Consider the following 24,332-nt stretch of genomic DNA (forward strand, 5'->3'; position numbering starts at 1 on the left):
GAAAGCCTGTCTTGCTAACAGTGTGCTGCTGCTGTGCTACAGCCATGAGCGGAGGACTGAGCCCAGAGCATGTGTGAGAGAGCAGAATAAACATGAATGTGACCAAAACCAGGACAAACAGCCCTGGACATTCCTCATCCAAACTGTCCAGTTCCACCCCGATTCAAACTGGATTGCATGTCACAAGTGTCAGCTGCTTTATCTTTATTTCATCGTTTTCAGCTCTCATACAAGTACCAATCTAGCATCACTGCTTTAAAAAGTACGAACGACAGCCATTCATGAGATAACATAATTCTAAACTCTGTGAGACAGCTGATACTATTAAAAAACTTGGCCCTATAACAGGTTTTCATTACTGATGACTACTTGAGGAGACACACACTATAAAATATAAAGATGAAAAGCGAAAGGCTGTTTAGAGATGTTCAGCTGAATGTTGCTAGCATCAAATCAGCGGCACTGGAGGAAACGAAAACAGAATATGGCACAGCCTCTGAACTAAATGTGTGCACATTATGGAGCTGCTGAGTCTTTGCCTTTACAACGTACACTTTAAATCACAGCAACATTGAAGTCAATATCAATCGTTTGTGGAGATGCTTTTTACCTTCAGGCACTGCTGTTTCCCAAAGGAGTGTGAGCAAGAACATACGTCTCTGTGCAGTGCTGACTGCTTGTGGACATGGATCTCCCTGAAATCCTCTGAAATCGATTCCTCCTTTGGAAGTACCCACTGCTGCTGCTGAGGGTTCGCTGTCTGTTCTTCAGGTACTCCCGGTAGTTTTTGGTGAGCAGGGTGTAGAGGAAGGGGTTGATACAGCTGTTGCTGTAGGTCAGGCAGGTTGTCAGATAATTAATGTTCTTCATCACCTTGGGGGATAACGTGAAGGATTCATAATACTGGAAGAGGAGCTGCCATATCCAGAAAGGCAAGAAGCAAGCCCAGAACACCAGCACTATGGTGAAGATCAAATAGAGCACCTTTTGATTTGGCAGCCGCTTGGTCTGCTTGAAGGATGCTGTTTGTGACACCCAGTAAATCTTTGCTAATCGGATGTAGAGGTAACCGATGATCACCCCTGGGCCCACGATGCTGGTACCAAAAAGGATGGTGAGATAGACTTTGTAGGACAGCTTGCTCCAGGTGGGAAGGCAGATGCTTTTGTTGTCCCTTTGCACCAGCTGGATCATGATGAGCATTGGGAGAGTGAGCAGCAGTGACACCAGCCAGATGACAACAGCGATGGCCTTTCGGTAGCTCTTGGACCTCTTCACTGTGTCCAAGGGCTTCAGCACAGCAAAGTAGCGTTCCGTGCTCATGACTGTGAGGGTGAAGATGCTGGCGTGCATAGTGAGGAAGTCTAGGCTGAACAAGATGCGACAGCCAATGTCCCCAAAGTACCATTTCTGGATGAAGTAAGTCCCAACAATAAAAGGGATGGTGAGAAGGTAGAGCAGGTCTGCCAGCGCGAGGTTAATGATGTAAATGTACATGGAGGCAGACGACCGCAAGTAATGGCACATCACCAGCAAGGTGTAGACGTTGCCTGTCACCCCAATCACACACATCAGGGACAGGATCGTCCCAATGGTGCAGATGGCAATCATGTCCTCCATGGAACCAGCAGCTGGTGCGCCATCCCCAGTGGCATTGACAGAGGCATTGGGTCTGATTCGGAATAGGCTGCTCTCGTTCGTGTCTGTCACCATGTAGGGGGTTGCAGAGAAGTGGCTCTCCAGCTCGTCAGTCAGGGACATCCTCCTGGCCTTGTGATGCCTGAGGGTCTGTTCATGCCACGGGTTTTTGAGGAGCTCTTCTTTCTGTCTTTAGAAATGCGACTGCAGGGAGATGGTGAACCATTTTTTAGTGGGGTCTCATGTAAGGAAGGTCTGCGTTCTCCACTAGAAGAAAGACGTCAGAAATCAGCATATTAGAAATCTGCCAGAACAACACAGGCTGTCATTCAGAAGTTACCTGTCACTGAGCCTTTACTGTCTGCATGTACCAAAAGTTTTCTGCACAAGGCCCATGCTACTGTTACAAGAACACAGCTTTGAGGAATGCTATTTTGTAGTGTGCGTGGAAAGGAGACAAAAGAGATTGTGTGGACCTTTGGAACCATTTGTTGCAATCCTTAAAGTTAGTTTGGGGCTGGGGAAAAAACCCTTCCTGCATTCATAGTGGCAACTTATAGACTCATCAACACAATTGCTGATAAGCTCTTTGCTAAGCTCTGAGCATGAAGGAGTCCAAGTCCCAAAAAAGGGAAGGCAAACTTTGTATTTACCATTTGCAGCTAGATTGTTGTCTATTTCATACAACGAACTCAAAGTCTAGTATTTGTGCAGTGCATTCACAGAACAGCTTTTCTTGAATGAAGAGCTTCTGCTCTGTTGCGACCTGCAGTTTCAAGTTGGTAAGTGATGGAGAAGAAAGGCATTTTCCATCTGCAGTGCAAGCTGTGGGTTGCACTGTGAGTTTTATATGTGTAAGTACAGTTTTTTTCACATGCTCTGTAAGTATGAGCCCGCAGATGTCTGTGTGCCCATGCACAGAACCCTATTTTGGACAGTCCTGTTTGTGGATGGGCCTGAACATCCCCATGCAGTGCAGTGAGAGACTGCTGCAGGAAGGCAGACACCCTTTGCATGTGGGAGCATTTGGCTAGCTTAAGCCCAGCACTGTTCAAATCATGACTGTGCTGCTTTGAGTTTGTGTCAGCTCTGGGTGTAGGCAAAGGGAGATCAAAGCTGCTTGAGAAAAGCACCAGAAGTACCTGAAATGGCAGGATTTTAAGGCATATGAGAAATCTGCATCGACCTAAAGATCTCTGCACACAGAAACATTTGTGCTACGAATATTACACAGCTCAGATTGTCCATTTGTTTGGAAAAAACTGCAAGAGGAGCTGCTGGACTGCCTCGTCCTTGCAGGGCTCTGCAGGCAAAGCCATCCCTCTGCCTGCTCCCTGGGGCAGGCTGGGGTTGTTTATCAGGGGAATTTGCAAACTTCTGCAGCTTTTCCAAGTGAGTTAGGTGTCCCTTTGCCTCCACACCCACTCCAAAGCTTTTGCTCTTCATCCTGCTTGCTCCTTGGCAGCAGGATGGCAGCAGCAGGCCCTCCTCCAGCTGCCCATGGTTCACAGACATCCCCTACCATTGACCACTGTAACACTTGAGGATGGGCAGTGTTCATCCTCTTCATGACTTGTATGATTGTCTCCTCATCGCATTACTAGGCAATGGCTACTGTTGAGATGTCATGCAATAAGTCTACAGAAAAGAGGACGGTCCATTACAGAGAGATTTCTTCTTGCTTAACAGCTGGGAGACGGGTGCAGAAAAGGGAAAACAGCAGTACATAGAGCCTATCTGCACCCTGCCCGCATGCCTTGGGTGCAGATATCCACTGGGGAGAGATGAAGCATGGTCAGGCAGTGCTCAGTTCTCCTTTGGGAAGCTGCTTCTCTGAGGTAGTCTCTGTCAGTTTCACCAGCATCTCAGCCTTCTGAGACCCAGCAAACCCCAATCCTTCACACTGCTGTGCTGTGCCATTCCTTCCTGCTTGGCTTCAGGTGTGTGCAGCCAGCCAGTCCATGCACCAGCTGCCCCCTCATCGTCTGCTTCATCAGTGCTCATGCACAAGCTGTGCTGGCAGCAAGAGAAGGAGACACAGATGCTCAGGAGCTCTGCCACACGGTCACCAGCATGCTTGCTTGGAAGTGAAGGGCTCTTCATGGGATGCTCCAGCTGAACCCAACACCAGTCACATGCAGCTCTTGGATGCGGTTGGATTCATTTTAGCTTGTTTTCAGGTGCACGTTTCCATGACCTAAGAACTGGCCTCTTGCAGCTGCCTTACTTTATGCCCTGGGAACTTCTAGCAGGTTTGTGCTCGTCTGCATAGATCCCTGATGTGCCAGCTCCTGCTGGAGAGAGCTCCCTCACCGTGCCTGCTCGCTCTGCTCATCCTCTGAGCCTGCATTTCACTTCATTCATAAAATCACTACAGCACTAATTCAGTTCAGACACTCCAGCTGGCTGCAGGCAGAGCCCACAGCTAGGCAAATCCTCACTCCTACAGGAGGAAAATTAAGCAAATTGGGGAAACCTTGCATCGCTTTAAAGTCACTGCCATTGCTGCACTCGTACGTGCATGCATACACTTGCACACATGCAGACACACACAATAAAGAGCTCATTATCCCAAGCAGCCATTCAAAGCACGTTACGGTCTAAGCAATTTTCTCAGCCATTCCTGCATATTCTTCTATGTTATCAGCACACAGAGGCACCATGCACGTTCCAGTAGCTACACAGATAAAGGAATTCCTCCTGCTCAAACCTTGCTTTTAAATCCGGCAGATGAAATTTCCTACAAGAAACAAAGCAAAAACGTATCTAGTAGTCTTAAAGCTGAAACTTAAAAAGAAAATTAAAAAAAAAAAAAAAAAAAAAAAGGAGAGAGAGAATCCTTCTTCATGGGAAGACAGCAACAGATCCCCGTGCTCTGTCGCATCTGGAAAGGCAGTGGCAGGAAGGGAGCGTGCTGCCTCTCCAAGTATGTTTGAAATCTGTGCGCTCTTAATACTCTCATTCTCCTCCCTTCACTCACGCCTGCTATTTCTGTTACTCGGTGACGTTAGGCATAGCGTGGCTTTGACTGCAGCCAGCAAAGAGCCTTTTTAAAGCAGCAGCATTTGGATAGCTGAGATTTCTCCCCCCACCTGAGAGATGCGAGGTGTCGGTGCTGTTTGTCACAGGGCTGGGGACACAAGGAGCTGCTCTGCTTCTTCTCACGTTGCACAGAAGGACACAAGCATCTGACCCTGCGTGAGCAAAGCTGGTGTGCCTGTGCAGAGCAGCTGGGCTGGGGAGGGTTAAATTCCTGCAGGAGGGTCGGCTGCCCACGGAAAGAGCCGAGCTCCTCTGTTCAGAGATCAATTCCAAAACGAAGCCAAAGTTTATTTGGGTTGGACGGCGTATTCACAAATGAATCCATGCGGTGATATCACGCACGACAGCATCTGAGACATGTCAGGCTGGCAATAACAAAATGCTGTCCAGGTGGTTTAAGGCTCCTTGCCTTTCTCCAGCGGTTCTCGAGGAAGTGAAGACTGAGCAAGATCCACCAAACACCTCAAAAACTGTAGTGCAAGGAAGGGGCTGGAGCTGTGGAATGCTGACGCTAAGCTGGGGATTATTTTGCTAGCAGCTGAATATCGGGTTGGTTGCCTGCATGCCACAGGATTGCTCTTCCTCCTGGTTCCCTGATTTAGCCCCGTGGATCACAGGAAACTGCTTTCTGTATGGGACATGAGGAGCTGCCACCTCTCCCAGGATGGTTGCTGCTGGATGTGGCTGTGGGATGTGCCCACTGTGCCCACTGTGCATTGGAAACTCAGAGCCATTTCTTCCTCCTACTCCCTGTCTGGGTACCTGTATGCCTTTTACACTTTGCAGTCTGGGTGCTTTCGGTGCATCTCCTGTCCAAGGTCTTGGCTTCATGTAGCATGAATCTGATCTGGGAGAGTGCCCAGGTGACAGTGGTGGGATCTGGGAAGGGTGCTGAGCCTCTCTGAAATCCAGGCCTTTACATCTCATGAGGACTTGGGTTTGGAGCAAATCCTTGTGGGGAGACTTGAGTTTGCAGTGAAAATAGATTTCACATTAGAGACTCTTACGAGGGCTGTCTGAGCCCTAAATCCTCACCCAAAACAGCCCAATATAAGGGAGTTTTGCTCTGAAGGTTTGCTCTAACTTTGTACTTAGTGACTCTCTCCTAGAAAATCTTTGGAAAGGTGTAAAGATAATTCATGAGGCATTCCTCTGTCACCAGGGTGCCTTTTGGGTGATTATTGACCAGGTAGAAGAGAGGGGAATGGAATGGGGAAAGCTTCTGGCCAACCCATCTCTCCCCTGGATCTGTTATTCCCAACCTGGTAGTTCTTCTTGGTGTTCAAATCTTCGCTAAAACATCACACTGGTGTACTGGTTTATCAGAAACATCGGTGCCCTCGGGGCTGCCATTAGAGCAACCAGAGCTCCCCAGTGCTGGAAAGCATCTGAGTGCTGTTGGAGTCATCAGAGGAGGTGCCTGGAGAGCAGTTTGAGAGCGATGTGCTGGTGTCAGGTTCACAGCCCTGGCTCAGAGGGCTGTTTGTGATCAGAGTTTTGCTTCTCCTCTTCCTCTTCTTTTTCTCATTTGTAAAACAGAGATCGTTGCGTCCTCTCATCTTCCGGTGCATTGAGTTTCAAGGTTTTTCACATTTGTGAGATATTTTTAGAGCTATAGGCAGGAGTTCCAGCCAGTGGGATTGGTAACACAGCAAGGAACTGCAGAGCAAATATCAGACAGAGGTAGCAGCTCTCTGAGATATGGACCAGGTCTGTTTAACCATTCAGACAGCATCCACTGCCACAGGGCTCAAGTTCTGCATAGGGCCTTCGAAACTGACTACTGTGGTAGTAGTCGTCATTATTCTAATAATAACAAGGAAAAGATTACCCATTTTCATCTTCAACATAAAAGTTTATGTCAGTGATGTCTGAGTTTGACTGTTTTGTTACTGGTTCAAACCTCACCGAACTGGACTTGCATCTCTTGTAATCATAGAATTACAGAATGGTTGGAGTTGGAAGGGACCCTAAAGGCCACCTGATCCCATCCCCAGCACTGAGCAGGGACACCCACAGCTCCATCAGTGCTCACAGCCCATCCCTGACCTTGGCTGTCTGCAGGGATGGGGCATCACTGCCTCTCTGGGCAACCTGTGCCACTGCCTCACTGCTCATGGTGTAAAAAATGTCTTCCTTATATTCAGTTTTAAACCCCCCTTTTTACTTTCAAACCATTTCCCCTTGTCCTGTCACAACAGACCTTGCTAGAGTTTGTCCCTTCTTTCTTATAGCCCCTTCCTGTTGCATTTAAATCCCTCTGTTCCCACTCTTACAGGCTGGGACACATGTAAATGTGATGTTCACATTTCCAGCTGAGTCCCAACAGCTTTTTTCAGTCTTCCTGTCTGTGCCCACCAGTGAAAGAGCCACTCAAAATTAGCCAACGCATTTGAGTTCTTTCAGTGTCTCACTTGAGACTTCACTGAATTTTTTGGCATTTTGGTCTCCTTTCTTCCTGGTTTTCATTGTTTTTTTTTTTTTTTTTTGCAACGTGAAATTTCAGTTGTACTTTCAGAGTCAGTATTGCTTTGCTCTTGGCAGCTCTGCAAGAAAGTGAGACTCCGGGGGCTGCAATCACTGATTTGTTTGCACTCATCCAGGATCCCTTACACAGACACTGTGTTAAGAGCTGCACTGCTCAGGGAGAGCATTCACCTCTAAGCTCCCATCAGCCCAGGACTCCTTTATTACTGGTGTCTCTTTAAGATCTCACAGATCACCTATGTTCTCACACAGCAGTTACAACTTTAGGACTGCTGTGAGGTCTGAAGCTTGCCATGGGGTGCTGCAAGCTGCCCTCTGCCCATAGGGGAGCATTGTGGGGTACACTAGGCTGCAGTGCACCCCAGAACAACATGGCCATGGGCTGCTCCCCACAGTGTGGGTTTTCCCTCAAGCCTCAGGTCCCTGTGTTTGAGGAAGCTGTGTGTGATGGGGACTTGGTAATATCTGGGCATAAAACCTTCTGCCAGCAGTGGGGCACAGTAGAGATGTGGTGTTTTGCATGTAATGCTTGTCCCATTTGGTGATGCATGGAACAGCTGCACAGGGAGGTGGTGGAGTCACAATCAGTGGAGGTGTTCAAGAAAAGGGTGGATGTTGCATTGAATAACATGGCTTAGTGGTATGGTGGTGATGGGTTGACTTGATGATCTTTTTGGTCTTTTCAACCTTAGCGATTCAATGATTCACAAATGTCTGATGTACTTTATAATAATAATACCAAAAGTCCTTGATACAAATGGAAAGAAGAACCTATTTGCAATATATATAACCTTGTCAAGTCTGCTTTGCCAAGTACATTTGCCCTTCAGTGTGTCTACACATGTGCAGCCCACACGGACATACCAAGCACTGTGATTTTCACCAGTTCCAGCACTGCTTTCTGGGATCTCCCCCTAACTGATTCCAGCTACATGCACGCATCATAACTCACTTGTTCCACCTTTTGTATTTTTTCCAATTTCTTTGGTCTTCTGCCACTGTTGGAAACTCTGATGTAACTGCCTGTGTCCTGCATCTGAGGTTTGTGAGGAAGACAAAGTACCCAGGACACGCGGAGCACAGAGATAAGGTTGCATGCATTTTATACCAGTAGAGGAAATTGTGAGCAGCGGTGTTTTGTTGTTTTTTTTTTTTATATCTCACATCAGTAATTAATACAGCTGCCTGTGGATTTGTCTCAGCCAAGCGTGTCCCTGGCCAGACGCTGCTGCCTGCAGTGGGAGGAATGGATCCTGCTGTGACAGCCCATGCAAAGTTGTAGGCTGGTCTCAGCTTCAGTCACTTTTTGGAGAGGTTTTAGCAGTGCTGAAGCTGTTTCAGCAGGGTTACAGCAATTTTGGCAGTGCTTGTTGCTGGCTGCCACTTCTGCAAAGGAGCTGGTAGCTTTTCTGACAGCCTGTTGCACTACGCAGCGTGGCTTCTGTGTCATTTACTTGGCTGTCTCATTAAACTTTTTCATCAGAGCTGCAGAGGGGGTGGATGTGTGGGGCAGGCAGGGAGAGCACGGCAGCTCAGGGAGAACCTCTACAGCACAGAACTGGCTTTGGGCTCCGTGCAGTTCACATGTCTCTCTGCACCAATTATAATCTGATCATCATTGCAACAGCATTTTGAGAGTGACTGGGGTAGGAGAACACAGAATCTTTATTCTCTTTATTTGAATGCACTCAAGATTAGGAAATAACTGCAATAGAATTCTGGAAGTCCTCAAAAGAATCACCAGAAAAACCCTGACGAGGTCAGCCATGCTCAGAGAAAGCCCTTCTGTGCACCAAAACCCAATGTTATGTTAAAAACAAAAGTTTCTTCCCATTGTTCACCACCACTTGTATCTTGCCCAGCACCTCCCAGTCCCAGCCTGCATGGCCATGCTGTTGGCACTGCTGCTTTGTGGGTTGGCTCTGCATCTTCAGGTGTCCTAGCCGGGAACTAGAAAGGATTTGGGGAGATTTTCCTGAGGACAGAAAGCATTTGTGTCACCATTGCAGTGAGACGGTCCCTTACTGAGGGTTCTGGTGTCACTGAGATGGGGTATGTGTGGTAGAGATGGACCCAGCAGAGCACAAGGAGGGCGGCCGTGTGACTGCTGACACAGCAACAGGAAGGGCTGTCACGTTTATTCTGTTATCATTTTGGTGAGAAGGATGTGGCATTTATTTAGCCACAGGCATTTTACACCAGAGGGAAATTTTCCTGGAAATGCACCAATGCTGATGAAGATAATTCCCTGACAGAAAGCAGAAGGAAGATGCCTGGTTTCACTCTTGGAGAGTGTGTTTATTGCTTTGAAATATTTTTATTTGCCATGATTTGATCCAGTGTAACACTCTGCTAAATGGAGGCAGCAAACCCAAGGCACTTGGGACTTGGGGATGAGATAGCTGAGGAGTATAGCCCCCAGCACTGACCAGAGCTGAAGTTCTGCAGGGGGAATTCTGCTCGGCAATGCATTTCTGCCCCATTGCATCCATTGGTGCTGCATAACTCTCACCTCAGCTCACCTCTGCATGCTTGATGACAGCATCCTTTCTGCATGCCTCACTGCTGCACTTATCTCTCCTGATTTCCCAGTGTGGGCTGAGCCCAGCTGCACCATATCATGGGAAATCTTAGGACAGCAACAGCAAAAAGAGTCATTGCGATACCGCCACTGCCAAACTGCTGCATAAAGTGCCGTGGTGGCTTCAGAACATTTTAATTGTCCTTTTACGGCACATTTGGGAGCATTGTGAAATCTTTATTGTTTGAGACACTGTGTTCCCTTATGGGCTGGGGAACCGCCTCTGAAATGTGCTGCTGGGGGCTGTGCATGGCTGGAGGAGGCTGTGTTCTCATGTTTGGGCTGTGATGTCAGAACCACAGCTGCTCTGTGGGAGAAGCATCCCTTGCACATCCCTTGTTTTTCAGAGCATGGATGCCAGAATATGCAAACACCAGCATAGAAAAAGAAGGATTCAAACAAAACCACTCCATGCAGAGCTCATAGGAGGCTGAAGTGCCCTTCTGTGTCCGCAGAGCTGGAGCACGTTGCCTCCCTGTTCCTGTCAGGGTGATGTGGGATGTGATTTCTGGGTACATGATGGAGCTCTTGTGGCCAAGAGCGGCTGTTACAGCTGCACCTGCACTGTGCTGTCCTCAGGTTTTGGGTCTTGCCTTACACTATTGAGTTGGATTTGACTATCCTTATGGGTCCCTTCCAGCTCGAGATATCCTATGATAATGGGTCAGTGCTTTCCCATTCCAACTCCCAAAACCCCATGATTTCTCGTTAGCCCACAGTCCAGCTCCTCCCAGGTTGCCAGCGCTGTTCTCATGACCTATTTAGAATACAATTGTTCTTTGAGAAGTCAGAAATCCAGATGGGCTCATGGGGCTGGGGCTGGCAGGATGCTTTTAGACAGTTTCTGCTTTGCAGGTCATCTGTGTCCCACACAAATGAAACATATTGGGTACCTGCTGCACAGGATGATGGAGGATCTGAGTGGGATTCAGCTAATTTTACCAGCCTGCCTTAGTGGTGTGTGATTCAGTGCAATAGGCATTGCACAGTGTTTTGCAAAAAGGCTTTTGGTGACCTATGCTGGGACACTGCCCAGGTCAGTGCAGGAATTGGTGCTGCTGAACATCTGGCCGTGCCTCCTTGCAGCAGAGCAGGAGCCTCACATGCCTCAGTTGTGCCCAGCAATCAGTAGGATCTGGCAGCACACTGCCTAATCAGAGAGGGGGATCTCTCTGCCTTTGCTACCCCATGCCAGATGGCAGCTCACTTCCAAACTCGTTTGTCTCACACTTGCTGGCCCTTCTCATGAGCTGCTCCTTGCAGCTGGCTTGGCTGCGCCTGAGGCACACAGTGCAGGGACTCGCTTGACTGCTTTAATTGTCTCAAATTAATTACATCTCTGTGAATTGTATAAGAGTGACGTTTTTAGGGAACTAAAGGCCCTGTCTCGATGATAAGGAGAAACTAATGCTGTTTGCATCTCAACCAAGTGATTCAGACTCTCCTTGCCTGGGTTTGGTTCCTCATTTTAGGGTCTTGCTTCTCCATCACTGTGCCCATTTCTCAGTTCTAAACAAGAGATGCCAGAGTGGTGCAGGGAGTTTGAGTTCAAACCCACTCTGTCATGCATATCTGATTTATTTATGGTGTCCAAAAGAAGTCTTCCCAGAGACCCTATAGCACAGTGCAGCAGTGCCTCCAGCTCCTGTGTGTTCTTCCATCCTGATCTGATGGGTAGGATGGCATTTTGCTGACTGTGAGACATTCACTGCCAACCAGTGGATGCCCAAGCACTGAAATGCTCTGTTAACTTTTAGATAATTCTTTCCTCTGTTACACATCACAGTTAATGCTGGAGCTCTTTCATCCTCTGTTTTTTTTTATGGCTTTTTAGTGAACACAGTTTGAAATCTGGCATCTTTGGAATAGGCTCAGACAGGGAGGGAGGACGTAGTTGGGTGTATTTATTTTCCTTCACTGGTTGCATCACCTTTAACTCACAGACATAAATCTGTGTTTTAAGCAGAAGGACATGCGATGCACTATGCTGATTTAAGAACACTCAGGTTGGGAAATATGGAAATGTCAGGTCTGGGCTGCTGACCTCAGGTCCATTCTGGAGGGGGAAAGGATCTGTTAAACATAGCAGAGTGCTCTTTGACTCCTGTGGCTGTTCATAGAGAACCCCTGGAGGTTTCGCGGAGGGTTGAAAGAAAAAGAACAATGGGCAGGAAGAACAATTATTACAATTTTTGCACTGTACAGATAATACTCTTTTCTGCTAGTACAGGTTGTGCCCAGAGCTCCCACTGCTCCCAGCTGCTGCCTGTTTGATAGCCCTTTGTTTGCAGTCTGTGATCATAAATCTTCTACATCTGATTGTTTCTGCTTTTACATATCCATCTCAGAAGCATTTTTTGAGGGTTTTTTTTTTTCATATGTGGGCTTGGAAAACAACTCCTTACAGAGGCTGTCAGTGCAAATTGGTGGTATTTAAGCCAATTCCCATCAGCTGTGGTGAGAGGCAGCTCAGTATATCTCCTTTGTCTGCAGTTAGGGATTGGACAATGAAGAAGTGGCATTGGGATTAGCTGAGCAATTCCAGGGTTGGGGCTGGCTGTGGGAAGCTGCTGAAGGAGAAGCAGGAAGAGTGAGAGGCAAGAGGAATGGTGAGAAAGGAGCAGGAGTGTGCTGAAGCTGTAAGTTCTGTTATTCCAGAAGGGAGGTTTTGCTGCATGTTGTGTTTGTGCCCAGGAGGTGGCAGAACCCACAAGGGAGCCCTGATGGCGTATGGAAACTGGGGTTGGTTTTTGAGCTCGCTGCAAAGTTCAGGCTGTGAAGTTGTTGTCCTCTGTTTCCTCCTAGTATTCTGCTCTCCAGCTCTGCATAGATAATAATTTTTTTTTCTTGCACTTGCTCTTACCTGCTCCCAGTGACTACATCATGGTGCATACGGTATGGGCTAAAGTACTCCAGCTCTCTTTTTCCCCTTTTGAATCATCCTTTTGCCTTGCATATTTTACTTTGGCAACTTTTGGTGGTGATTCCTTTTACTCTTCTTGGAGCAAGACAGAGCTGATCCTCCCTCCCAGCACAATGGGACTGGAACAGGAGGTGTGCAAGTACTGATGGCTCTCTCCTGCAAGAACATCCTATGAGAACAGCTTTGCTGAGGCTAAAAGAATGGGTAAACTTGTGAAAACCCTGCTGCTGGAGCCAGCACTGAGTGCAGTGCTGGCTGCTCCCCAGAGTTGTAATTCACAGCTGAACAGCACTGAGGTTTTCCATCCAGGGGAACTTCCAAGATTTCAGAACTTATGAGGTTGGGAGGGAAAACTAGAAGGGGTGCTCTGCTGCTCTGAGCTGTTTCAAAGCTGATTGCACATCCTCCAAAAATATTCCAGCTCTCGTGTGTCAGCAGCTCCTGACACAGCTTCTTATCTTGCTTTGCACAACCCTTGCGTTATGCCAGACTTCATCTCTCTCACTGCTCCATTCTTCTGTCAGCAGCTGCTGTGGGGGACCCGGTGACTTGTAGGAAAGCGCAGTAAAAGGTGAGAGTGCAAAGGAGTGGTGAGGTTGCAGAGTATCCCCCCACAGGAAAGGAATACTGAGAAAAAAAGCAGCCTCTGGGAGCGGTTCCCTGGGGTGAGATGCTGTTGGATTGGAAACAGGGTGAGCATTTCTCATAACACTGCTGCTATGTGCAGGCTGCTCACAGGGCAAAAATAGCCGAGCTGGGCAATGTGATACTTTGGCAATAACAGCTTGTGCATTGTAGGCTTGGAGGCAGCCAGCCGCTCTGACCTGTGGTTCAGTCTTGCTCTGTTCTGATGCTTGCTCTCAACAGCGTGAGCTCCCAGCCGTGGGGAGCATAACCTCCCCCAATTCCCCTGCAGATGTGCAGGGGTTGAGCTGTAACTGCATCTTCCATAATCATTCTGTATTGCTCAGGTCCAAGAGTGCAGGTCTCAGCTGTGTGCATATGGAGTAACAGCTAATTCTTCATGAACAGCTCTGCTGATTACTTATGGGCATGAAGTTCAGCCCATGAGCAGGACATGTGGGCACTCGGCTGTCAGCACGTGATGCAAATTCTCTTCTATTCCTCATGCAGAAGCCAAAAGAAGCAAACAAAAGCTGCCAGCCATTACCAGTAGGATGGATGCTTTCTTTTTTAAATTACTGCATAGCAACCCACTACCATCATATGACTGATGTTACTTCCCAGTCTGAAGTCCCTCCTGCAGTTACACCTCAGTCCCTGAAGCAGAGCCGTCCCCCAAATCTCTTGCCTCTCTCCTTGCCTCGCTCCCTCCAACACACAGTGTAAAGATGACTGCCCTGCTTGGTCCATGCTTTCCAGCTCTGAAGCTCTTAGCACTCCCCCCAAGTGAATCCCTGACTTGTGCACCTTCTCTGAAATCTCAGCCTCCTCCAAAGCTCCTTTAGTAAAACAGATAGGAGACGTCAGAGCAAAGGCTTTTCCTCTTGAAAAATGAGGTTCCGCTGATATTTTCTGCAGTAAACATTTCTTGACACAAGGGATTCTTTAAAGCTTCTTTTCCAATTGCTTCATTGCTTTTGTCTGTGCTCCATCCAGCTGCTTCTCCACTTGGAAGCATGGGTGAGCCCGTGATCTAGAAGGTTTTTGGCCGGCTCCTATAGGGAAAGTGTCCTGGCACCATCCCAGCTGTGGGGAACGTGGAGGGGTTAGAAAAGCCTGTGCCCTGCTGCCTCCTACTAGCAGAGGAAGAAGGAATAAAATGGGATTAAGAGCAATTTCCTCTGTATTTCCAGTTAGCTTTGGTTCCATCTGTTGGGATTTAAGATTATGGCTCTCATGGGGATGAATGGGGAAGGTGGATCCTGCATTAATTTTTGTGTTGCCCCATCCATCCTGGGTTTCGCATGCTGTGGGGCTGGCTGGGTGCAGTGAGGCTGCTCAGGCTCCCTGCTTTTTGGTTCCACAGCTCACTGGGTTGCAATAAATGGAAGGGGAGGGCTCCTGCAGAGCCCTTTTCTGTCTGCAGAATCGTGGAAATTCTGAGAGCCCTCAGTTGATCCCTTCTTGGGGGAAGTACCCATATGTGGTCCTTCTTGTTCATCTTGCCTCTCCCAGGGCAAATCCTTGAGGAAGGGGTAGCAGTCTTATTTAAGGCAATCGAAACTTCAAATAATATACCAGGGATTCAGCTACAGGTGCTGTGGGCTGCACCTGGGCCTTATTCATCTTTGGTGGAAGTAAGAGGAGTGTGTAACTGCCTTCATTTTGTGAGAGACTGTGGAAGTTGGTCAGGTATGGAAAGATGAAGCGTGGCTCTCTCCTTAGTGGGAATCGGGGGAGCTTGGCTGGGTGTATCCTGCCCCTAAAGCTTGAACTGAAATACTGTGTTAGATCACAGACGTGCTCTGGGGATGGCTGGGGGTCTGTGGGCACCCTGCCTGCCACAGCAATTGCTCAAGGGAGGCTGTAGGGGTGAAAGTCTGAGCAGTTCTTAGGACAAAGGTTGATTTTTATTTATGAAAGTGATGCTGTGACATCTGCCCTATCCCATACTGCTGTTGGATCCCATCTAAGAGACTAGCCTCAGTCTGGGTTAAGCTCTTCCCTGCTCATGCAGGCAGCCTGAGTCAGCTTGATGTGAGCAGGAGCTTGCTTGGGGGGGCTGCAAACTCCCCAGCTCTGCAGGCAGCTGCTGGGCTGCAGTGCTTCAGTGCCTTTTCCCAGTGCAGATAAGTTCTTCCTCTGAAGAACCAAATGGCTGCAGAGGAGGGCAGCTCCGTGATCACAGTGTGGTGTCACCTCTATCCATATCACACTGTGCACTGCTCCCCATCCTGAGGGATCCAGCTGGAAGCACCCACACCTGGGGCTCTGCAAAGGAAAACTGCCACTGGGAAGGGAGCAATCGCAGTCACCCTCTGACCTACAAAGCACAGAGCTTGGAAAGCTCTCCTGTCTGGAGCTCGTCTCTGGCACTGTGGATCTTGGCGTGTCCTACTGAGTAATTCCCTTCCTCGTCTGGGAAAACTTAATCCAGCAGCACAGAGGAGTTTAATAGAGGTGGAGTAACTTTCTATTTTAGTGGGTTTTTTTGTGTGTTTTGTTGTTGTGTTTTTTTTTTTTTTTAGACTTTTCTATGTTATCAGCGCATGCTTAGTGCCTCCTTCGGCAGCTCTAATTTTCCCATTGCTTGCAGTACAGACCTGTATCTCAGTTCCTCTATCAGCCGTGTTTTTTGCAGGATGAGAGGCAGCAGCTGCGCGGGATCCCTCAGATTTCAGGGAGATGCATATGTCTCTCACCTGCCTTGCTGTGGGTTCCTGCCCTCCCCATGCCCTGGCTGGGGGGTAGAGTGATGTGACGGAGCTGCTGTTTGCTGATGTGTGTTGCATGAATTAATACTGCTCCTCAAACACCATCCAAGGGCTGAATGGAGAATGTAGGTGTCCTTTTAAGCTGCTGTGGGCAGCCCACCCTCATGGTCTGTTTTCTAATAGTGGTGGGTCAAGGCAGGTTTTGCCCCATGGTCAGGCATGAGGCAGAAGGCTGGTGAGGATGGTGTCCATCATCATCTGTCCATTGCCACTGATGGATGCACAGGACAGAGCTTTCCAGAATAGCTGTAGGAAACTTTAGAGCAAACAAGAAAAGGAGAGACAAACTCCTGTAAGAATGAATTTGGTCTGTTAGGTTTTGAGATGTTTTGATTTTTGTAATGCTGCCCCATCATCTCAGATGAAAGCCATCTCCAGCCAACTGTTCCCACATCCGCTGTCCCCACATTGCTCTGTCTCTGCTGCTCTCACTTGCACATGGATGGTCTCTGGCTGTGGGACAGCTGCCTTGTCTCACAGCTGTTGGAGCACTCGCAACAAAACTGAGTGGGAGCTATGAACTGCAAGATCCGAAATAAAGCAGTGACCCTCTCAACGAGAGGAAATCTGATCTCTTCAGACAACAACCGTGGAGGTTTTCACTTTCCCAAGAAGGATCTGGGCTGGTTGCTGATTTGTCTCCCTTCGTGGAGCAAGTTCTGTTGACTTGGGCAAAGAAAGGGCCTTTTGGGTGCCAAAGCCTCTGGGCTCTTCCCCCAGTTAAGAATCCCTCCAGCAGTACTGCTCCTCCCAAGAGGCGCCCTGGGGAAGCAGGAGCAAACTCTTACGTCCCCTCTGCATCTGTCCCAGAGATATAAGGACAAGATATTTCATGTGAAGGCTGTAGCAAGTCCAATGGGCTTTCTGTCTTCTCAAGAGCTGCTGAAAGGAGAAGAACAAACAAACAAAAACCAAACATCCAGGTTATACTAAGAAGCCCTGAGGCTCTTCCTGTAGTTGCTGCTTCCCAGAGAAAGGAATTGGATCTCCGCTGTGGTTCGTGATTTCTCTCTGCACCTCAGCTGTAGTGATGTCCCACCTCCGATGCCTTTTGCTCTTGGATGACACCTAATGAGATGGATGGCTGGATTCTGAGCGCCCCAATGGAGATGGCAGGTGGGTGGCCCAAGGGATGCACGAGTGGTCAAATCAATTTCCCACAGAGCTGTCAGTTTCCAGACAAATGTTGAGTCCTGGTATTATTAACCACCCTACCTGCTCTGTGGGCCTGAGATGAGCAGGGCCAAGAATAGAAAGAAGGCGATCTGCTTTCTTTGTTCCTTCTTAGAAGGAAGGCTACTCATAAATCTATCCTTTCTGTGCTTTCTGCAGTGACTACATCTTTCCTTTGCTAAGTGCATTCCTCAAACCCAACAGCCCTTTCCCTTTGGTTCCTGGGGCACTTCAAAGCTTACCTCAGAGGGATGTTCTGATGGAGTCATATTTGGCCACGCACCTTGTGGAGGAGTTACTAGATGAGCAAATTGCCTGCTGCTGTTGTGTTGATGATGAAATGGTCTGTGGGAACAGGCATTGCATCACACTTAGTCAGGATCCAACTAAGTCATGGTGCTAGCATATGAGTGTGATAATGCATAACCAGGAGCACCAGTCACCCAAAGGTATTCAGTAGCACTGCTGTAAAAATAAGTGCTTGTGCTAGCAGGATGATGTAGGCATCACAAAACAGTGACTAAAAGCCTATGTAAGGCTTTGGGATTTTTTTGCTGTTTCAGGTGTTGTGTTGGTTAATGATCAATGAGTGAAATTTATTAATGTAATATTAAATGTGCTCTTCTTGGCTGGGTAAGATAAAGATGTTTATGTTCAATATGCATCAAATGCAATCACTGAAACGCCTTTAAGGACTTGAGATTATAGTGCTCATAACATTCCTCCTCCACAACAGGTATTTCTGAGAAGATATACGCAGTTGTGTATGTTTGTACAGTCCTTTGGTGGTTTCATATCCATGATGACTCAGGTTCGTGTCAGCTGCTTAAGCTTTGACAAGAGCTCAAATCCATCTCTGCATTTGCTAGAATCCTGGTGACCATGTTGGGTTGGGTGGTCAGCAAGCATCTCCATCCCGAGAACATGGCTTATGTTGTACTCTTGGATTCATGACTGTCTTCTGAGCAGGCCATCCCACTTTCTCTGGTTTTTCAAATGTCTTTCCCATTTGATGCAGTCTCACAAAGTATTGTTTTGCACTCCTGCCCCTCATAGGTGTGTTGCATTGTGCCTGTCATACTGTTGATGACTTGCTTCCCTGTTCTTCTTTCCCTTGCCTCTGAATTCTGGATGAAACAAACTTTTCAACTGCTTTAATTCAGAAAATAAGCTGCTCTTCATAGATACAGCCACTTCTTGGTGTTGTGTTGAGGGACATGGTCTCTGAGAACTGTTGGTGATAGGTGGATGGTTGGACTGGATGATCTTGTAGCTCTTTTCCAACCTCTGTGATTCTATAATTCTTCTTTTAAAGCCTCAGCCTTGGTCTAGAGGAACCCCTTAGAAATCATGCTGCCTAAAACTGCTGCCTATCCCAAACCAGACAGTTGGGCAGAGCAGTTGTCACCCACAGTCACCTTTTCAGCCACTGTAATTTTCACTTGTGTAACTCTGGGCGGGCTGTCACCTTCACTCATATCGTTCATGACATTTATGGCCCTGCTGGGCTTCTGCTGGAGCTGCCAGTTGCTTTGAGCCTGATTATGGCCATGAAAGCTTTCAGGGCTGGTTTGGGCTCAGCTGTGCTATGTGCAGGGACCTGGCTGAAGGAAGGAGGTGCTCTGTGGAGGGCTCAGATAGGGGAAGCATAATGGAAGAAGGCTTTCCCCTGCGATTTGGGCACAGCCAAGCTGCAACCAACCCACAGATGGGAGCAGGATCTGAGAAATGAGTGCTGCTATTCTGCCCATGTCTGCTGTTGTCATGGCTGTTTGTTTGTTCGCTTGCAAAGGACCAAAGCAATGATTTTATTTCGGAAGTGATTCAATAAAAGCTAGTTTTAAAAATCTCTTATCGAGGTAGCGATTATCTTATTTCTTGCAGAAGATTAATGTTTACAAAGTTGTAAGGCAGTGATTTGGATCTCTTGTGACTTCTGTGCTGATTTCTGATTCGTGTTTCTTTTTCCCCTCGTTTCAGCACAGACACAGTAATGCTGCATGACAGAACTGCACACACATGGGTCTCCCCTGTGTCTCAGGGCGATGTGGTGATGTGCTGCATTTCCTACCCGTGTTTCTTCCAGAACTGCCAGATGTGATCCCTGCTCACGGCACCAGGTTTTGTTGGTCTTTCTCATTTTATTTATCTCTTTTTTTTTTTTTTTTTAATTTGTGACATTGGGAATGAACAGTAGTCGGACATCTTGTTTCTGAGAAGGTGTGGGGTGCAGCCTTTGTTTCTCTTTGCTCTGTTTCCAGAGCAAGGAAATGAAATCTGCTACTTCTGTTTGGCAGTGGGAGGAGTGATGGTGACGCAAATGATGCATATACTGAACGGAGCCTTTTTGCTGAAGGACATACAAAAGCAAAATACAGGAAGATATAATGAAATTTCTAAATCAAATTGAACATAACCACATAGCTGGCCTCCAGCCTGATTTCTCCTGGCTTCCTCTGCCTGTGTAACCCTGCCTACCTTTCTGCACTGTTTGCAAAACAGGACGCAGCCCCATGTTGCTTTTCCCCTTCTCCTGTGGAAGAACTGGGGCTGTTCTGGGGGACGAGGGCTGGGCTGGGGGCAGGTTTCCCCTTTTCTCTCCCAGGCACTGAGGTCAGCGTGCTGTGAGCTTCTGTTAGCAGTAGCTCTGGGTCCTGGCGAGCAGCATTGGTCTCTGCTGATGTATGTTGGCAGGTCCCTCCTTGTAGCTCCCACCTTGGTATAGAACAGCATGTTCATTTGCAGCCACTTGTGTGCGGGACCTCTCCTGTAGGCATGAAGTCTGCTCCTCAGCCAGCTTGCCAGGAATTTGTTTAGACTTTGAGGTGCTGCGGTTGGGAATGGGCTGTGTGCGTCTCTCCATTCCTTTGTGGTTCTGAGCAGTCACGGTTGGTGCTCCTGTGCAGGGCCTGTGGTGTGCTGTGGGGCTCTTTCTGTAATGCCCCTTCATCTGCACACGCTGCTCAGAAGGCCTTTGTGGTGGCTGCCCTCATGGGTTTGGAAGAAGGCAAAATAAATCTGTCGAAATGCAGCGTCTTGGGGGCTGAGTTTCTTCTGGCACGCTGAACAGGGGCAGTGTTGTTGGCAATGGCTTTCCTTATCCCATATGCTGGGGGTTCCCTGCCTGTAGCAGGGCCACCTTCCTGCCCTGTGCCCACCCACGCTTCGGTGCTGTTCAGAGATGCTGGAGGCCTTACATCTTTGCCTGCTGCATTGCTGTGACCTGATGTATGAGCAGCTTGAGAGAAGAGGGATGGAGTTGGGGTTACTCCTGATATTGGAGGCAGAGTCACTCCTGCTGTGAACTTGGTGGGGTTACAGAGCTCTCTCGTCAGCCCCATAAAAAGAAACAAGGTTTCGTATGGAAAGTTAATATTGTTCTCTGAAATAGGCAGGTTTGGGGACACACAAAGCCTTCCTAGGGCTTGAAAAATGCTCTGTTCCTGTTGTTTCAAAGCCCTTGTCTGAGAAGATGTGTAATTTCAGGAAGCACAGAGCTAATTACTTTCATTCACATTACTGTAATGTTTTCAGGAACAAAAACTTAAACTGGTTTTCAAGATTAATATTATTACTCTAAAAAAAAACTTCTGAAGTTAGAAAAGTTTTCAACCCAGGAACTGGCCTCAGGCTGGCTTTCTCTAATTACTCTGCCTGGTGGTATTCCCCAGGAGCCCAGCACCAGGAATCCTCACATAATAGAATGCAGACAGATTTAAGCTGCTCCATGGGGAGGGCTGGAACAGGAGGGGATGAGGCTCCATCTGACAAACCATAGAGGTGTTTGTAGCTGCTGGAAGTTGTGCTGCTTCTCCAGAAGCCTAGTTGTGTACTGCTGTCGTGAGTGCAGTCTGCAGGGTCATCATTAAACAACCTGAGCACACAGCAGAGATCAGGAGTTACCATAGTCAGTGAGCACATTCTTCAGGATACTGCTGGAGAGGGGGAGCAGAGGTTGCAGTAAATACTGGGGGGGGGGGGGGGGGGGGCTGCCAAGGTCAGGAATGCTGTCTGAAGGCCCAGTCCTGGCCAGCAGGTCTGGCTCTGGGTGAGCTGGAGCTGCTCCCCATGTATGCTGGGATAGCTTCGTGAGTCCCTGCCAGCACAGAGCCCAAGAGCCTTGTCACTGCCTGTGCCAGGCAGCCCTGCTGCTCGGTTTGATGTTACATCGCTGCTCTCAGGCTGTGAGTTTTCTACCAGCGACTGCCAAAAGTTCAGTTTTCTGCAGGGAGTGGGGGTAGCGAGGAGAATGCCTCAAGTTTTAGACCAAACCAGCAAGTACAGAATCCTGTTCAGCCTATCTCAAGAGCTGTTTATGTATTGAAGCCACTGGGAAGACCTTTAGAAAGCACGCAAGGCAGCAAAACAAACATGGAAATAATAGCTGTTTTTCCCCAGTGATATCTACCACCCAAAAAGGATGCTCTGGTTCAGAGAGCGGCCCCACCAACTGGGGAGGTGTGGAGTAAGTCCGAGCTGCTTGCAGCAGAGCTGCTCGTGTTTCCACTGAGGGCTGACTTTGATTTCAGCTCCTGTTTTCCCTGAAAAGCAAACAGTCTTGTTTCTCTTGGATATAATAGGTTTAGGGAATGCCAGAAGGTTTCTCATTTCACGGTTGTCTGGCTTCTAGGTATGTGAGCAGCACTGTTGCTCAGAAGCTGTTCTGCTGCAGCTGAGGACTGGAGCCCATCATGCTGGCTGAGCTCTGGAAGCATTTTTTGGCTTTGTCATGGGGCAGCAGAGCCTGTGACCCTCATCCCCTCTTCATGTTGGTCACCACAATCCTGCTTGTTATACTCAGGAGGTGATGCTTAGCATCTGTTTCCAAAGCAGCACAGTCTGAGGGGAGGCTGCAGTGTGTTGTGTTGATGGGAGTTCTGTACACCTGGCTGTGACTGAAATGGATGCAGTCTGAGGATTCATCACCTATCAGCTTTAGAATTAAAGGGTAATTTTGTCTAACTTGTATAGGGATGTAAGACTTGTTGTGATTCATAGCATTTTTGTATTGCAGTATCATGTCAGGTCCCTGGCTGCAATTGGGATCTTGTTAAAAAGACCACACAGAGCAATGCAATGAGAAATGATTGAGACCATGCAGGGACTTCCTGAGCAGGGCATCTGAGAGGCAGAATCACTTCCCACTTCTGGGAAAAGGTGAAACCATGTAGATGTAATGCTGACCTCCTGGAAGACAGCGCAAGTATGTGTAGTTCCAAGGCATTCGTGTGGTTGCATCTCTCTGTGTGCTCTGCCATCTGTTTGGTGGCCAGCAAACCTGGTCCTTTGGGGCATGTACTGAAAGAGAATGTCAGTGTGTTATTGGCTGTCCTCATGGAGTGGTCTCATCCTGCTGTATGCATAGAGGGGAATCACAGAATGCCCTGGGTTGAAAAGGACCACAATGCATGGCCAAGCTTTCTTAAACACTATAACTGCTTCCTGAGAAACAGTGAAAAAGTTCATGAAGCCATGGGAATCTCTAAAACCTCAGAAATGTTTTTGTGAGCAGTTAATAAATGCAAGAGATGATGAAGTCAACTTTCGTTTTTCCTTTCTTGCTCTTTCTGGTGAGGCAGCCTTTGCTTGTGAGAATGAGAATTTGTACGCTCTGAAATTTATGTCTTCTGTGTCTTTATTTTCGTGAACTGTGGGTACTTTCCATGAGCTGCATGAATGAATGAGGAGCAACCATTGCTCCTAACATGAGCTCTTGGAATTCAGCATCCCCAGTGTGATGCAACCTTCTGCACAGGCTTTTGGTTACCTCGTAATGCTCAGCCCAGAAGATCCCATCAAGAAGATTCCAATTCATAATGTGCACTCCACTGAAGGATGCTTTGATGCAAACCCCTTTTGGCCCTGCAGGCTGAGGATGTGCCCCAACAAGGGGGGGAGAAGCTTCCAGCTTTTTTTCCCATGCTCCTTTCCTAGGTCAGGACCATCTATAAAATAACTGCTAAGTGATGGGAAATCACCTGGAATGAAAGAGCTGTTACAGATAACAATTATTTATTGGTGTTACTTCCTTATTTTGGAGACATTCTGTTAATGATTTTATGCACTTCATATTTTTTTTTTTTTTTTACTAAAAGTGACTAAACACAAAGATGTGTTTAGTCAAGCTGCACTTATCTTTATTACTGACAACACCATCTTCCCTTCCCTAGGCTGAAGCCCTAAACTGTATGGGCTGCGGCTTTTCTGTCTCCAGCATTACAAAGAGTACAAAGAGTTGTTTCAAAAACCAGCCCGACAGTTGGGAGTTGATGTCACTTTTCCATGCAGGTGCCTCATTGTTGTTGTGATCAGCTGCATTCTGAGAATCATTAACTTCAGCAGATGAACTCCTTCCTTAGACACCTTGTATTTTAGGGAACCAGGTGTTGCTTGTTCACGAACTGTGCCCAGGAACGTGTGTACACTCCCACACTGCCCACCAACTGCAGCATGTTATAGAATCATAGAATGGCTTGGGTTGGAAGGGACCTCAAGGATCATGAAGCTGCATCCCCTCTGCCACATGCAGGGCCACCAACCTCCACATTTAATACTAAACCAGGCTGTCCAGGGCCCCATCCAACCTGGCCTTGAACACCTCCAGAGAGGGAGCATCCACAGCTTCTCTGGGCCCCTTCTTAGCTTTTGTTTTATTCGCTGCTACTTTTCTACAGTAGAAGAGTAGAATTGCTGGGGGAACAACGCAGCTTTGGATTCAAGTGGGACACTGTCATTGGTTTGTGATTGCAGGAACTGGTTGGGCTCCTCTTTCTGAATGCAGCAAAGGCTTCTGTTAGGTGCCTGTTGATGACCAACTGATTGCATGGCATGCTGTGGCAGTGGTTGACTGGATTGTGCTTCAGCCCTGGAATCTTAAAATTCAACCACAAATCTGTCTCTTTATCTTGAGTGCTCCTGAGAAATGCATCACTTGCAGCTTTCTGCCTCTGCTACCCTCTGAGCACTGTAAAAAGGAAGGGCAGGGAGGAAAGTGTTCTTGCTGAGTATAGTTTCCTTCATGGCTGATACAGGAAGTCTGAAAGTGTATTTATTTATTTATAGTTTGTTTGTTTTCCTTGCAAAAGGGATG

At 47.7% G+C, this 24,332-nt stretch overlaps 2 protein-coding genes across 8 annotated transcripts in view; one reads left to right on the plus strand and one right to left on the minus strand.

The window, feature by feature from the left end:
- Positions 1 to 203: 203 nt before the first annotated feature.
- UTS2R (urotensin 2 receptor) lies at positions 204 to 4,606 on the minus strand. The gene is made up of 2 exons (XM_003211433.4): positions 4,349 to 4,606; positions 204 to 1,905 (listed from the first exon to the last, which is right to left on the minus strand). Exon 2 carries the CDS (start codon positions 1,759 to 1,761, stop codon positions 613 to 615), a length of 1,149 nt encoding a protein of 382 aa, XP_003211481.2. The 5' UTR covers positions 1,762 to 1,905; positions 4,349 to 4,606; the 3' UTR covers positions 204 to 612.
- A 7,580-nt stretch (positions 4,607 to 12,186) lies between these two features.
- The window catches only part of LOC104913753 (uncharacterized), a 36,657-nt gene continuing 24,511 nt past the window's right edge, over positions 12,187 to 24,332 (plus strand). For 2 of the 7 annotated variants that reach the window (XR_014887432.1, XM_085240103.1), the window contains exons 1-2: positions 15,349 to 17,185; positions 19,223 to 19,362. The gene's annotated coding sequence lies outside the window, so the exon portion shown is untranslated. Of the gene's footprint in view, positions 12,388 to 15,347; positions 17,186 to 17,978; positions 18,054 to 19,222; positions 19,363 to 24,332 lie in introns of those variants that run through there. The other 5 variants (XM_085240102.1, XM_010721254.4, XM_010721255.4 and 2 more) reach the window with 5 other exon arrangements.

This window comes from Meleagris gallopavo, chromosome 20 (genome assembly GCF_905368555.1).
Source record: "Meleagris gallopavo chromosome 20, MGAL_WU_HG_1.1, whole genome shotgun sequence".
NCBI lineage: Eukaryota > Metazoa > Chordata > Aves > Galliformes > Phasianidae > Meleagris > Meleagris gallopavo.

Coding starts and splice junctions, on each gene's coding strand:
- UTS2R (XM_003211433.4), bottom strand. CDS start 1,761: ATGTCCCTGACTGACGAGCTGGAGAGCCACTTCTCTGCAACCCCCTAC.